General features: G+C 47.4%; 2 protein-coding genes across 3 annotated transcripts in view; one reads left to right on the top strand and one right to left on the bottom strand.

Annotated features, from left to right (window-relative positions):
- AVEN (apoptosis and caspase activation inhibitor) overlaps positions 1–6,735 on the top strand; it is a 170,530-nt gene extending 163,795 nt beyond the window's left edge. The window contains exons 4-6 of the mRNA XM_080809902.1: positions 2,902–2,997; positions 5,079–5,439; positions 6,234–6,735. Of these exons, the coding sequence (XP_080666028.1) occupies positions 2,902–2,997; positions 5,079–5,439; positions 6,234–6,349 (573 nt within the window). The 3' untranslated portion in view covers positions 6,350–6,735. The remainder of the gene's footprint in view (positions 1–2,901; positions 2,998–5,078; positions 5,440–6,233) is intronic.
- A 125-nt stretch (positions 6,736–6,860) lies between these two features.
- Positions 6,861–13,475, bottom strand: part of RYR3 (ryanodine receptor 3) — a gene marked incomplete at its 5' end in the record, with an annotated part of 503,048 nt that continues 496,433 nt past the window's right edge. For both annotated transcript variants that reach the window (XM_080809903.1, XM_080809904.1), the window contains 6 exons: positions 6,861–7,807; positions 8,934–8,985; positions 11,194–11,294; positions 11,679–11,743; positions 12,127–12,283; positions 13,292–13,426. In XM_080809903.1, the coding sequence (XP_080666029.1) occupies positions 7,712–7,807; positions 8,934–8,985; positions 11,194–11,294; positions 11,679–11,743; positions 12,127–12,283; positions 13,292–13,426 (606 nt within the window). In that variant the 3' untranslated portion in view covers positions 6,861–7,711. The remainder of the gene's footprint in view (positions 7,808–8,933; positions 8,986–11,193; positions 11,295–11,678; positions 11,744–12,126; positions 12,284–13,291; positions 13,427–13,475) is intronic.

Consider the following 13,475-nt stretch of genomic DNA (forward strand, 5'->3'; position numbering starts at 1 on the left):
ATAATGGTCTGATCAAAGGCTCTTTTTTCTTCTGCTGCAGAGTGGACTTTCTAGCAGGTTCTTTGTCTGACACAGACACTGAGACTCAGAGTCTAATAAGTAGTAAGGTTCCTGGACAGAGGGGACAGGTTTTCACTGCCCAAAGTTCTGTGCACACTGACCTCAGAGAATGGGGTGGGACTTTGTTCTAACAGTCAAGGCTGGCTTCCTGCAGCCGGCGTGAGTATGCAGGGGGAAGGCATCAGGGTCAGGCTGTGAGCTCCAACTGTGAGTGACCATCAGAGTTGGCCTGGTGGATATGGGGACTAGCCTCTCCAGGCAAAAAAACACAAAATAACCTCTCTATTATTTTAAGACACAGCAAAAAGCTAATTTGTGGTTATTATTCCAATGAAGCCTATTTTTAAATTCACACTTTACTATTACAAGCATTTCACCTCCACTCCTTTTATGTTAGACCTTAGCTTTAGCCCTTTGTGGTAAAAACTGGTGCTGAGAAAAGGAGTCCTCTTCCAAAGTGGCATTTGGTGGCAGGTTCTAGGCTCCAGGACTCCTGCACCTCCCCTGCTGGTTTGAAGTGTCTCTGCAGCATCGTGGAGGCCTTGCAGTGTCTGCAGGGCCTTGGATGGTGGGCGGGAATTAGAAAGGTGAGGGAAGGAAACCTTCCAGGAGCAGACACCGCTAGATGTCCATCATCCGGCACGTGGCTCAGAAGCACAGCGTGGCCAGTCCCTTTTTATTTGACACAGAGCGAGAGAGAGCGTGCACGCACGAGTAAGCAGAGCGGCAGGCAGAGGGAGAGGGAGAAGCAGGCTCCCCGCCAAGCAGAGAGCCTGGTAGGGGCTTCGATCCCAGGACCCCGGGATCACGACCTGAGCTGAAGGCAGACACTTAACCAACTGACCCCTCCCAGCACCCTTACTTTTCATTGTTGTGGCTATACCATGTAGTCATGTTGCACATGGTGCTAAAGAGGGCAGAGGAAGTGTGGCCACTTTTAGCCAGACCCCCTGCACGCCTCCACGGTCCTCCTGTCTGGGGCGCTAAGAGAGTGGCCGGTGAATGGTGGGCAGACATGGCAGGGGTGAAGTTCCTCCTCTTTCATTGGCTGAAAGGAGGGGGTCTGCTTATGTGCAACTCTATGGACATTGGGGAGGGTGAGATTTCCAGTGTGTGATGTGACGACATACCCATGGGTTAAGCATTTGGGATCACCCCTTCTACCGGCTGGAGAGTTTCTCCGAACTTGAAAATGAAGACTTGGCCATACTGGTCTGACCACAGCCCTTAAGGTGCTAATAAGTGCAGGGCTGAGGAAAGGCCTGGAATGCACACTGAATTTCTGGTTTTCTTGTCAGGGCTTTACCAGCCTCCACCCTGCTCCCTAAATACACTGTGTGTTTTAGAAGAGAGTTCCTTTTTTCCAGAACCAGGGCCTATCTGGTGCTGCCAACATGGCGTAGCTAAGAGCCAGCCATCTTGGAACTGTTTCTGAAGGGCAGGTGAACAGCCACACCATCTCTCGCAGCCCGTGCGAGGATACAGCAGTGGCTGCTGTGGGCATCAGGGGTTACCGTGGGTCTGGATTGGGGGTCAGGCTCTTCTTGAGCTCACTGTCCCCACCCACAGTGAACCCATTACCCAGGATGTCCTAGACACTGCTGCGGTGGAATCCAGACCAACTAGGTGGGCCCTGACTTCTCTTTTTTTTTTTTTTTTTTAAGATTTTATTTATTTATTTGACAGACAGAAATCACAAGTAGGCAGAGAGGCAGGCAGAGAGAGAGAGGAGGAAGCAGGCTCCCCGCCGAGCAGAGAGCCCAATTTGGGGCTCGATCCCAGGACCCTGGAATCATGATCTGAACCAAAGGCAGAGGCTTTAACCCACTGAGCCATCCAGGCGCCCCCTTGACTTCTCTTCTAACTTGAAGCCAGGGATGGTGCAGTGAGCTGTGTTTCCAGCTGGGCCTGGGAGGGCTCTGGTAGACGAGGTGGTTAGCAGTATCTGCCTCTTTGGGTTATTTGTTCTCTTGGGTGGCCTGGGCCCCGGAAAGTAGCCATCAGACTGTTGTCAAGCCATGAAATAATCGGGAATGTTTCCTCAGCTACTGTCAATTTGGGAGGTCATTGCCAGGATAGGACTCAAGTTCCGTGAATGGGAGAGGAGTCAAGGGAAGCTTTTAGTGTTGTCCCCACAGAGTGGCGCTAGCTAGCAGGCAAGTCTGCCTCTTGCTTTCTGGTTAGAACAGAAGCCTAGACCTCACGGGCTCCTTCCGCTGAGCAATTAGCCCCGTCTCCCTGCTTAGACGGCCCTTCTCTCCTCTCCTGGGCTGTCTGAATTAGAGGGAGGGGTCCACTTTGATCCCCTTAAATGCTTATTTTTCAATTTGCCAGTAATTCTAGAAGCATCTATAGTTTCCAGGTTATTGTGCAGTCTCAGTGTGGGGGTTATCGCTGCCCTGTTCCTGCTCTCACAGTGTGAACTGTCGCTCCAGAACGTGGCTTCGGTTTTGCTCATCTTAATTCGATGACAGAAAATAGCAACCAGGAGTGCCTGGGTGGCTCAGTGGGTTAGGGCCTCTCCCTTCAGTTCAGTCATGATCCCAGGGTCCTGGGATCGGGCCCTGCATCAGGCTCTCTGCTCAGTGGGGAGCCTGCTTCCTCCTCTTTCTCTCTGCCTACCTCTCTGTCTACTTGTGATCTGTCAAATAAATAAATAAAATCTTAAAAAAAAAAAAAGAAAATAGCAACCATATCAAGTGGGACCTATGATAGGACTTACTCTCCACTGAATGTAATGTCAGTGGATGGTTTATTTACTTCCGTCATCTTCTGCTCTTTTATCTCTGAGTGGTCCTTTGTACTTGTCACCTGACAATGCATATAATTTTTTGTTAATAGAATTCAGCATTTTATGTGGACTGTGAGTCACTGGTTCGAGCCCTTCAAGAGCTGCCTCTCTCACTCCGACTCAATGTTGCTGCCGAATTGGTCCAGGTAAAAACCCCAACAGCATCTGCCCGTGGGTGCGGGTTAGAGCATACGAAGAAGAGTAAAAACTGTCACTGTGCAGGATGGCTCACAATACTTCTTCCTTCCCCAAAGCTGAGGCTTTTGTATTAGGGTAGCATTTTCAGAGTTTTAAGGGGGAAATGAAATAATTTTTAGTCTTTTTTTTTTTTTTTACATTTTATATGTGAAACATTTTGAAGGATTGAATGAAATGTGAAAGTATAAAGTCTGGCTGGTTTTTTGCTCAAAAATTGATGTGCCAGGCTCTGCGTTAGCACTAAGTAGTCAGTGGTGATCAGACAGACATTGTTCTTGATCTCCCAGAGCTTAATCCATTGGGAAATAGGAGTATTGATCAAGTTCTCCAATTGTGGCAAGTCCCATGAAGGAGTGTACTGTGCTATGAGAATCTATAATAATGAACCTGATCTATTCCGGTGTGATTAGGAATGGCTTCCCTGAAGGACTGTCAGATGAGCCGAGATCCAGAGTATAAAAGCACGTGAATGAGAATTTAGAGAAGAGGGACCCAATCAGCTCTGCCTTAACACTACTGCTCATGATGGTGACACCCAGGACCATTCTGGTTGCAGAATGGAGTTGGCAGAATGTGTGTTGGCAAATGTACACAGGCGTATACACGCCAGTGGAGAGTGGGTCAGGGCGAGCAAACCAGGAGGCTGCTGCTGCAGGCCAGGGTGATGGTGTAGGTGGGACTGGGGTGGAGATGGCAGAGAATTGGACTTGACCAAGATGTACTTCAAAAGGAAAATAAGCAGGGCTTGGGAAATACTGGAAATGGAGAGCGAGCAAGTAAAGAATTGCTCTCGGTCTTGCAGCTTGTGCAACTCAGCGATGGGGGGGTATCAGGAAAGGAGAGGTTTGGACGTGATGGGTCTGTGCCTCTGAGATATCGAAGTGGAAGTATGAGTTGGATACGGAAATCTCTAGATGAGAAGGAAGGGCTAGAAGCATAAATGTAGGAGACCCCAGTGTAAGATAGCAACTGATGAATGAGCAGAGAGGGGGAGGCCCAACAGACCATATGACAGGCACCTCACAATGTAGTTGTGGCTCGATTGCATTTTTAAAAAAGTGAAACCCTGAGCAGTACTAATTGTAAAGAGAATCCCAGCAACTGAAGCGGTCAGCTTTGTTCTGCAACTGAATGTGTCACAACACTTGAGCAGCCACATGAATTGGTTACCTACCCAGCTCTTGTTTCTGTCGCCCTGACTGACCCCCAGTTTACGGCAGCAAGCAGAATTCAGGGCTGGGGTTAATGGCAGGGCAGGGAAGTAGAGAGGATGGCATTTGTCTCTGACTGAGTCACCATGGAGCTCCAGGCATGTTTGGGCTGTTTGGGGTTTTATTAGTGATTGGGAGAGTCCCTGCTGGGTGGCCAGGACACATGCGGCTGGGGTGCATTCCCCGCAGAATGGGGCTGGGTTAGCCCAGTACAGCACAATGAAGGTGATGGGGCCTCAGGGAGAAAAGTGAGGATGTCCTGTCAATGGCAGGCCTGGGAATAAAAGTACAGATTAATTTTAGTAACTTTGAATACCTGGCTAGTTTTAAACCACCTCCTTCCCCTCATTTTACTCAAATGTTACTACGGGTCATTCTAGATGACCTTTATTATCAGTGCATTTAAGTACAGTGAATGATCTGATTGGCTAATTACTTCTGGGTGCCTTTTACAGATGTTTATCTCCTCACAGATATACACCTGTGTACATTCAAATAGACCTGGGGTACTGCCAGTTCTCAGGGCAGTTACAGAAAGACATGCCCTTGTGGTGTCAACTCCGCCATCGCGCAGAGAGGCGGGGGTGGGCAGAGGGGGAGGCACAGCCCTGTGGTGTTTCAGTGAGGTCTCCCCCATTTACTCCAGCTCAGTAAGGAAGGGTTCTAGGGCAGGGCCTGAACTGGCGGACCCTTTGTGACCTTCCTGTCTGAACTGAATTTCCTCTTCAACCAAGTTTGCCTTCCGTTGTTTTTGTTTCTGTGTAAGCAAATACGGCAGGACTCAGATTTTTACCTGCATTATAATGCTTCTCTTTCAGACCACCCTTCCTTTAGAGCTTCCTCAGGTGAAACCAAAGAGAAATGATGAAGGCAAGGGACTGGGGATGCAGTTAAAAGGGCCCTTGGGGCCCGGAGGAAAGGGCTCCACCTCCGAGCTGAAATCTGCCGCTGCTGGCTGCCCCATGTACCTGGGTAAAGATGGCCCCAGCCTGGCTCCCTCCACAGGACCTCAGAAACCCACCGCCCCCCTGCAGGCAGCAGCAGACCACTTGGAGGAAGAATTAGATCTGCTGCTTAGTTTAGATGCACCTGTAAGAGAGGGAGAGAACACTGCACCAGTCCAGACCATGCAGGCCCGAGAATCTGAGAAAGATGGGGAGGTGGCCCAAGAAGAACAAGGTATGGCTTTCATTTTATTCCCTATCCATCTTCTCACCTTTTGTGCCAACAGCCCCACTGGCATCCCGTCCCTACCCCTCTCCAGCAGCTTCTGCCATCGATCTGGTGTTGTCCGCCGACATCTATTTCTGGGCTCACATCGCCGCTTCCCCCTGAGCTGACCTTTCTGACAACATTCCTCACTCAATACAGCAGGCTGGCAGGGTGCTCCCTGCCCGACTGTGATATTAAACCCAGGGCGGCAGATGGACCCGGCGTTGGAGAGAGGCGTGCAGATCCTCGTTGCCCTCAGCTGTGCTGCGGCAGACCTTTTAATCGACTGTCTGAGCAGGACCGTTACCTAGCTCTCCAGACTTCTGGCTTGCTATTTCCGTCTTATTTTTGTACAAAAGAGCACTTCGCCCTTTGTGCGTGCTCTGTGAGACCATGGGCCAGCTGCTATGGAGAGAACAAGGCCAGGGCGGACGTGTGCCCCATCCACACCTGCATTTGAGAACCTGTGAAGACTTTCCAGGAGTGCTACAATAGTAGAAAGAAAACTAATCTGTTGGTCTTTTTAGAAAACTTAGTGAACTGGGACATTCAACTTCAGAATAAACAGAGGAGCAAGTCTCCCCCCCCAATTATTAATTTGTTTAGCTTTAATGTATCTTCTTGAAGAGTCGAAGCTGTAATAGAATGTTTCCTGTTATGTAATCAGAGCTGAATTCTATCACGGAACAAACCCCAAGGAAGCCTTAACCCTCAGTTTTGGGACTAACGTGAAGTCGCTAACACTGTTTTTATCTCCCCAGGTCCTGCCGAGCTATCTGTGATGGGAGACAAGAATGTGCAGTCTGAGCAACCAAATACATCGAAAACTGTGACTGAGGAGGAGCTTGAAGACTGGCTGGACAGCATGATTTCCTAACCTAAAAGGAATAGAAAAAAAAAAGAAAAAGAAAAAGAAAAAAAAAGTGCCTGACGCAAATTTTGGTTGCCTTGTCAGTAAGGGTGGGCCCCCGGCTGTCCTTCCAGAACAGCTGCTTGCTGAGCACGCCCGAGCCAGTGTGTTCCATCAGGCTTGCCGCAGGGAACGCCTACCTCTAGGTTCCACGGCACCTGAGACTACCCATCCACGAGGCTTGCTGCATCTCCTCTCTGGCTTAGCAATCTCCCAGAGTCCTTGAGGGCAGGGGATGTTACAGCTCTTTTTTCCAGCCTCCTTCCTTTCAGTGTTTACAGCAGAGCAGGTGCTGCTGATAGATAGCAACAAGGCATGCATTTGGCCAAAATAAACGAACGCTGCTCTACGGCATTCCTTTCTTTCTTGGTGGGGGGGTGGGTAAGGCTCTTTGTCCCATGCCCCTTTTCCAGTAATTACAGGATGGCCGTGGAATCATCCAGAAGAGGTACATCACCAGAAGCTGACACCCCAGATTGGTACGTGGTACTTTATTGCAGTGGGCACTTCCTTTGACGTAAGGAGATTCACCTAAACACAGCAGCTCCACTACTTACAAGGGAACCATAAAGCGGTACTCAATTTGGCATAAGAATGACATTTTTCTGAATTTTCAATACAGTACTTCTAATAACAGCAGTTGACAAGCTGTTACTGGAAAAAAAACAATAGGAATAACCTTCAAGTGCAGTTTCATAAAGACAGAAGATCAACACAACCATTAATGGAACTGTCTGTCTGAAACAGAAACATAAAAAATTTGCATAGCTATGTCTAAAGAGATTTTAAGGCACTTAATAGTTCAGTGTCGACAAAGTGTTGGTTGGGGTTTTTTTTTTTCTATTTCTTTTAACTGCTTAAAGCTTTTCAAACTGATTCTGAATACATTCACTAGCAAGTACCATGGGAGAAATTTGCAGTTAAATTTTTTTTTTTTTTGTAGTTCAGACCATGAGTCACTAGTGGATACTGTCATGTGACATTCAAGTGTGTAAAATTTCAGGTATTGTGCGTTGACGACTTCATACTTCTAGTCCTTTCCTCAATGCCACCATTTTCCATTACAGCTGAAAACTTGAAGGTATTCTCAACTACAGTTTCCTTGATTCTTTGCCATCTTTTAACATTTTGATAGGCTGTCTCCCCTAGGACTACATCCGTTAGGCACAAAAAGCCAAATCAATTCCAAAATATCACGTATTTGTAACACTTTCTCGTAAGGGAGGCATTTAGAATATGTCACATTTCAAATATTTTTCAGAACTGTAAAAAGGGTTTATTTCACTGGAAGTAGACCATCTAGAATTGTGGAGTTTCTTTCATTCTGATTTACCCAAGCTGATCTTCATATTGTTTCCGAAAGCAGTCACCAGCCGGGAAGAAATCCCAACACCTTTCTTGGTACATCTTCCAGACGTAAGATTCCTGAAATAAAGGAAACAAAGGGTACTTCTTTTTAAACCACAGTAAGCTAAAACCCAGGTGGTGTTTACTTAATAGGTCTCCCTTGGAGAATGGTGGCAGGGCCCAACCTCGTACCTTCTTCCTTGCTCTGCTCCCAGCCCAAGTTAATTTAGGAGCAAAAAGTCATTCCCCACCCCACTCCATTTCCCTCTCCCCAAAACTCAAAACACTGAACACAATGCAATGATTGCGAGTAAAAATGCTGAAAAATCTAGCAGGAGGCTGATTCTATGCCATTTGTAATTGGTAGAATGCAGAAGAACACACAATGAAGGGATAGTGCTAGTGGGGGCAGATGCTTGGAGCACTGAAGGGAGATCTAGAACCAGTTGCCTCTCAAGTGTCTGAGCTGTGAAGTTTTCTTACAAATCTGATAATGTTTGAGTATTAGATAACCTACCTTTTCTTCCCTTTGTTCTCTTGTCTTGGGATTTCTCATACTTAGTCACAAAATCCCTTTTGACACATACTTTCACTCATACTACCCACACCTCCACATTCACTGTGTCACCCACACATGAGGTGGTTATCTTTCTCTGGCTGTCTCTCCGCCATTTTACTCTCTTTGTTAGAGCCACCCACTCAGCTCCTCCTTGTCTTTTTGTCTGTAATGTTCTCCCCACCTCCAGCTACACTACTCTGAAGCAGTAACCGTAAGGGTTTAGAAAATGTCAGTGTTGGTTGGGACGGATAAGCAAAGTCTTTAGGAAGAGACTAGAGTGGCCCGAGGATATTGACTTCTTAGGTCACAAAGGGATGGCAGAATTATGCAGAGGAAGAATGTACACTGGAAATGAATGAAGTCATCTATCTACTTCAGACGTCCTATGTTGTGTTGAGTCTGAAGACTTCTAAAAGGGGTACGAGTTTTTTTTTTTTAATTTTATTTATTTGAGAGAGAGACAGAGTGAGAGAGCATGAGAGGGGAGGTCAGAGGGAGAAGCAGACTTCCCATGGAGCTGGGAGCCTGATGTGGGACTCGATCCCAGGACTCCGGGATCATGACCTGAGCTGAAGGCAGTCGCCCAACCAACTGAGCCACCCAGGTGCCCATAAAAGGGGTACAAGTTTTAAGACATTTTCTCACCTGACCCGTGTGTTCTGTCTCATCTTTATTAATCAGGTACATCAAGAAGAACCTGGAACAAGAGGAAAAAGATATAAGTGAGAAAAAGACAATATTATATTACTTTGGTTAGTCTTTTTGTGAGGAGAAATTTTACCATTACTTGTGAGAAGAATTTTGGCTGCCTTTTTTAAACATCCTAACTGGGGGCACCTGGGTGGCTCAGTCAGTTGAATGTCTGACTTGGTTTGGGTTCAAGTCATGATCTCAGGGACCTGGGATCAAACCTCGTGTGGGGCTCGGCACTGGACATGGAGCCAGTTTAACACCCCCTGCCCCCCCCCATCCCCCACCACCATGTGCTCTTTCTTTCTCCAAAAAAATAAAAATCCTAAACAATGAAAGGGTAACCAGAACTCTTACCATATGATTTTTAATGGCTGAACGTAGAACTAAAATTGTGTGCTGCTCAAGGATAGGTCATGGAAAAGGTAGAAAGCATGTAACCTCATTAAGCTGTTCTCCTCTAGAAAGAGTTTTTTATTATAGACCTCTGAGAAATGTCAGTGTAGTTGTCACTTGTGCTAACGGTGGTGTGGCTAGGGTTCAAGTCTGTTCATCTGGTTCACCCGAGTATCCACGGAAGCTGGGGCTGGTCTTTCAGCTCACACTGCAGGATCTCAGAGGCCGCTTTCAAAGGAGCCCGTCTTGTGCCCTCAAGGACAGGACTGGGGACGGGGAGAGCCTGAGCTCCAGACTTCAAATTCTCTCAGGGTCTCCTTAGATCTGCAGCTTCAGCAGCGATAAAAAGATTTCATTCCTTGTCCTTTTAGCAGACTAAGAAGGCCACACGGCCAATAGCTTTATCATGTTCGAGACTCGGGGATGGAAGACATTAGTTCCCAGCACATTTATTTGGCAAAGCACCATTTTTAGGGGGGGGTTTCAAATATGAACAAGATGGGTTTTCTCTCCTCCAGCATGCTGCTAGCAGTGCAGAGAGCCAGAAGGGAGATTATTATAATACGTAGTGCTAAGGGAGGATGCTGAAGGGGGACAGCATCACAACACCCTTTCACATTTCTCTACTCACGGGTCCTGACAAAGGGCCAGGTGCTCACCTCTAGAAGGACATCCATTCTGATCGCCTCCATTAAGATGGAAACTCTCCTCATGAGAGTTAACAGTGATGAATACTCATGACTTGAGGAAGGATATATTAAAGTTTTTTTTTTTATTTTGTGTTTTTGTCTTCTAGTATATAAAGTATTCTAGCAAAAAGATAGGTCTTTGGTACTTCTTTTTGACAATAATAACTTTCCCAAAGGCTAGGCCTGTTCCATCCTAAAGATTGGTTTTTCCTGAAAATGTAGACCCAGAAAGGAAGACATGGGCCGGGGGCAGCTTTTTCCCTTTTCTTGAAAAATGATCACTTACAGAGAATATAGATTACCTGCCCATTCAGAGTCTCTTTAAGATAGAAGCTTCACAGGGTACATAATGGGTTCTGAATAACTTGTTTCTGAGCGACAGCTTGACCTCAGAACAAGTGAAATGCTTATTAGCACCTTCTGGGGACCAAGGACTTCTACCCCATGTGCTAGGATACAGCGGTATGAAACACCCGTGTCCCACAACTATCCCGCTCTCCTGGAGCTTGTATGTTCCCAGGAGAGGACAGGTGGGGTGAGGCCTGCAAAGTGACCACAGCACCCAGCAACAGGCAGCTCATGGACCACCTCAATAGGAGCAAGTGTGATGTGGTGTGGAGGGGCCTGACTGGGGTAGGTTCAAAGGAGAACGGGAAGAGAAGAATCGAAGACAGTAAGTGCAGACCCTTTAAGTTTTACTGGAAGGGAAAGAAAGCAGGGCAAGAGCTGGAAGTAGAAGTGGGGCGGCAGGCTTTGTTCTTTGTTTAGGATAAAAAAAAAAATAACACTTGCATGGTGACAGGATAAATCGGGTAGAGAAAGAAATTGCTGTAGATATGGGACATGAGGAAGGCATGGGGTCTCATCGCAGGTGCACGGGCTGACCTTTGAGAGGTGCAGGGAAAGCCCATAGCACACGTCTGTCAAAGCCCAGAAAGGCAGGGAACATGGACAAAGAGGCAAGCTCATCAAGACTCCTTGAAGTTTTTTCCTAACTGCCTCTACTTTTTCAGAGAAACAGGCAGAAATGGCATGCACAGGGGGAACCCTATGACATAACCCTGTGACATATTTTACTCTGCAGCTCCTTCCCCCAGCCACTGTCACCTCTGTTGACCACGGATACTCACAAATAGTTGGCTAAGTTGTGCTCCTGTAAGGTATGTGTTTCAAAGCCATGAGGAGTCGTGTCAAAATAGTCATTGCCAATCCCACAGATGAAACATTTAGTCTAAGATGAATAAGAGGAGCAGTAAAGGCATTAGTACACATGACATTATAGGCAGGAGGGAAAGGGCTGCTGATCTCTGAATGGACAGATGATGAAAAAGATGTCTCTCTCTAATGCTTTTGGCTATTGGTCCTCCCCACAGTGTCCCATCGTCAACTCCTAGCTAGCAGCAGGATGGCAGACGGGGAAGCAGGCTGGTGCAGAGCAGGGAGGGTGAGGCAGACGAAGTTCCCGGAGCTGGCAGACAGGCACAGAGGACAGGCATGGCAAGCAAACTTTGTCCGGCATTTGCCTAAGACTGGCCCTACATAATAGCAGACCCGATTACTTAAACCCATTTTCCATAAGATACAGAAATAAGCATTGGAGCTAGTCAAACATTACCTCCATATCTTCTCGCACTTGTTCCTGCTGGTCTCTTAGCTCTCCAAAAGCATCAATAATAAGACCTGGTATTTTAAATACAAAGACAGATATAGGGTTTAAAGTAATCTGTTCAGGGGCTCAGGGCAGAGGTTCAATGGTAGAGGCTATATTGTTTTGTAAAAACAAACAAAAAACTAGGAAGCAGAGTGAGAAGGAGGTAACCAGCTCAGAGTGGGGGATAAAACGAGGTGAGGGGTGGTCCTCCATTCCAATTCTCAGGGTTCTTGTGTCAGTGTCTGGGTGTATCTCTGGCTTTAGCCTAGCCATCGGCATGCATAGTAGATGCTCAATAAATTGTTGAGTTAACTAGTAAGTGAATGTATAAACCTCTCTATATAATGTCATAGAGAAAGATAAAGAACTAGGTATAAGGCCCACTCATACTTAACATAACTGGCCACAGTACCTTGAATGATGGCCAGCAAGATGACAATGACGAAGAAGAAGAAGGTAATGTCAAAGACAATGCGGTACATCTCATAAGGGTCACCAGCAGGGTCTTCAATTTCGTCCCCAATGCCCCCTCCAGCTCTCACTCCCACATACATGTGGAACAGGTAACACTAGAGAAGAAAAATAATGGCAGTTCAGGTCAAAATCACAGAGTTTTGTTTTGAGCACGATAGTTGTTAGCTCTTTCACACAGCCGGGTCCCAGCATGACAGCGCTCCCCGGTGATGTCCGTCCTCATGCTGCTAGCTGCTGGCCTCAACGCCCAATGGTCAGAGTGGGGTCTCGGAAGGTGGCAAGACTTGTTACACTTAGTCTTTAAAAGAGAGAATTCAGGTAGGCATGTATAAGTTAAACCAACTCTGGGCCCTGAGGAACATGCGTTCGCCAGACAGTAGTTTGCCTTCATTTAAAGTGCCACCTCCGGAAAAGGCCTCCTCTACTTCTGCATCCTCTATGCACCCGGGAGGGCAGGGATTCCTGCCGTGTCCGTGAGGAGACATTTTCTCCTCCAGGGCTATCTGTGTGAACCAGTACAGGCATCCAGGAGCTGGCTCCCAGAGCAGGGCGCCGTCCTACTTGGAGGGGCATCCTACTTCGAGGGGCGAGGTGCAAAGGGAAAGGCAGTGATCGTGGAAAGCCAGGGGTAGTGTGGAGTGCATGCTGGTCACACTGGTCCTCTCCCTCTGCCAGCTCACCCGGAGCTCTGCCCTTTTTGCCCACAAGCGAGTGGCTGGTTGGATAGCAAGACCTCCTCCCCTCCCCTCCAGCCTGCTGCTCTGATGTTTTTTTTCAGATGATAGTAGTTCTTCTAAAAGAACCCCATCAGACCTGTTGGAATAAACTGAGCACCAGTTTCCTGGGAATAGATCCCTCTCAGATCTCAAAGAACCAAAGTTGGACTTCCAAGAAATTTAGCTTCAGGTCCATTCACGTTCAGATAAAGGTAACTGGCATCTTTAACACAAGCACAGACGGATGAGAACAGCCCCCGCCCCCCTACAATGTGGTCTTTCCACCTGGGCTTCTGCAACCTGTCTCCTTCCCCCTCTCAGGGACACTTCCCCCTTTTAGAGGAGACCTGTATTCTGCTCTAATCTCTGTCAGTGATGGGCTCTCACCGTCATCATATCATCACACTTCATATCGGGCTCATCGTCGTCTTCACTTTTGTTGTAGAACTTGCGGAAGAAGTTGAAGGCCACCACGGTGTAGAGGTAAACCACCACGGCCAGGAGACCGACAGTCAGAACCAGCTGGGGGCAGGAGGGAGACAGGAGAAAGGAGGTGGGTCTTCTCCAGAGC

This window comes from Martes martes (genome assembly GCF_963455335.1).
Source record: "Martes martes genome assembly, chromosome: 7".
Classification (NCBI taxonomy): domain Eukaryota; kingdom Metazoa; phylum Chordata; class Mammalia; order Carnivora; family Mustelidae; genus Martes; species Martes martes.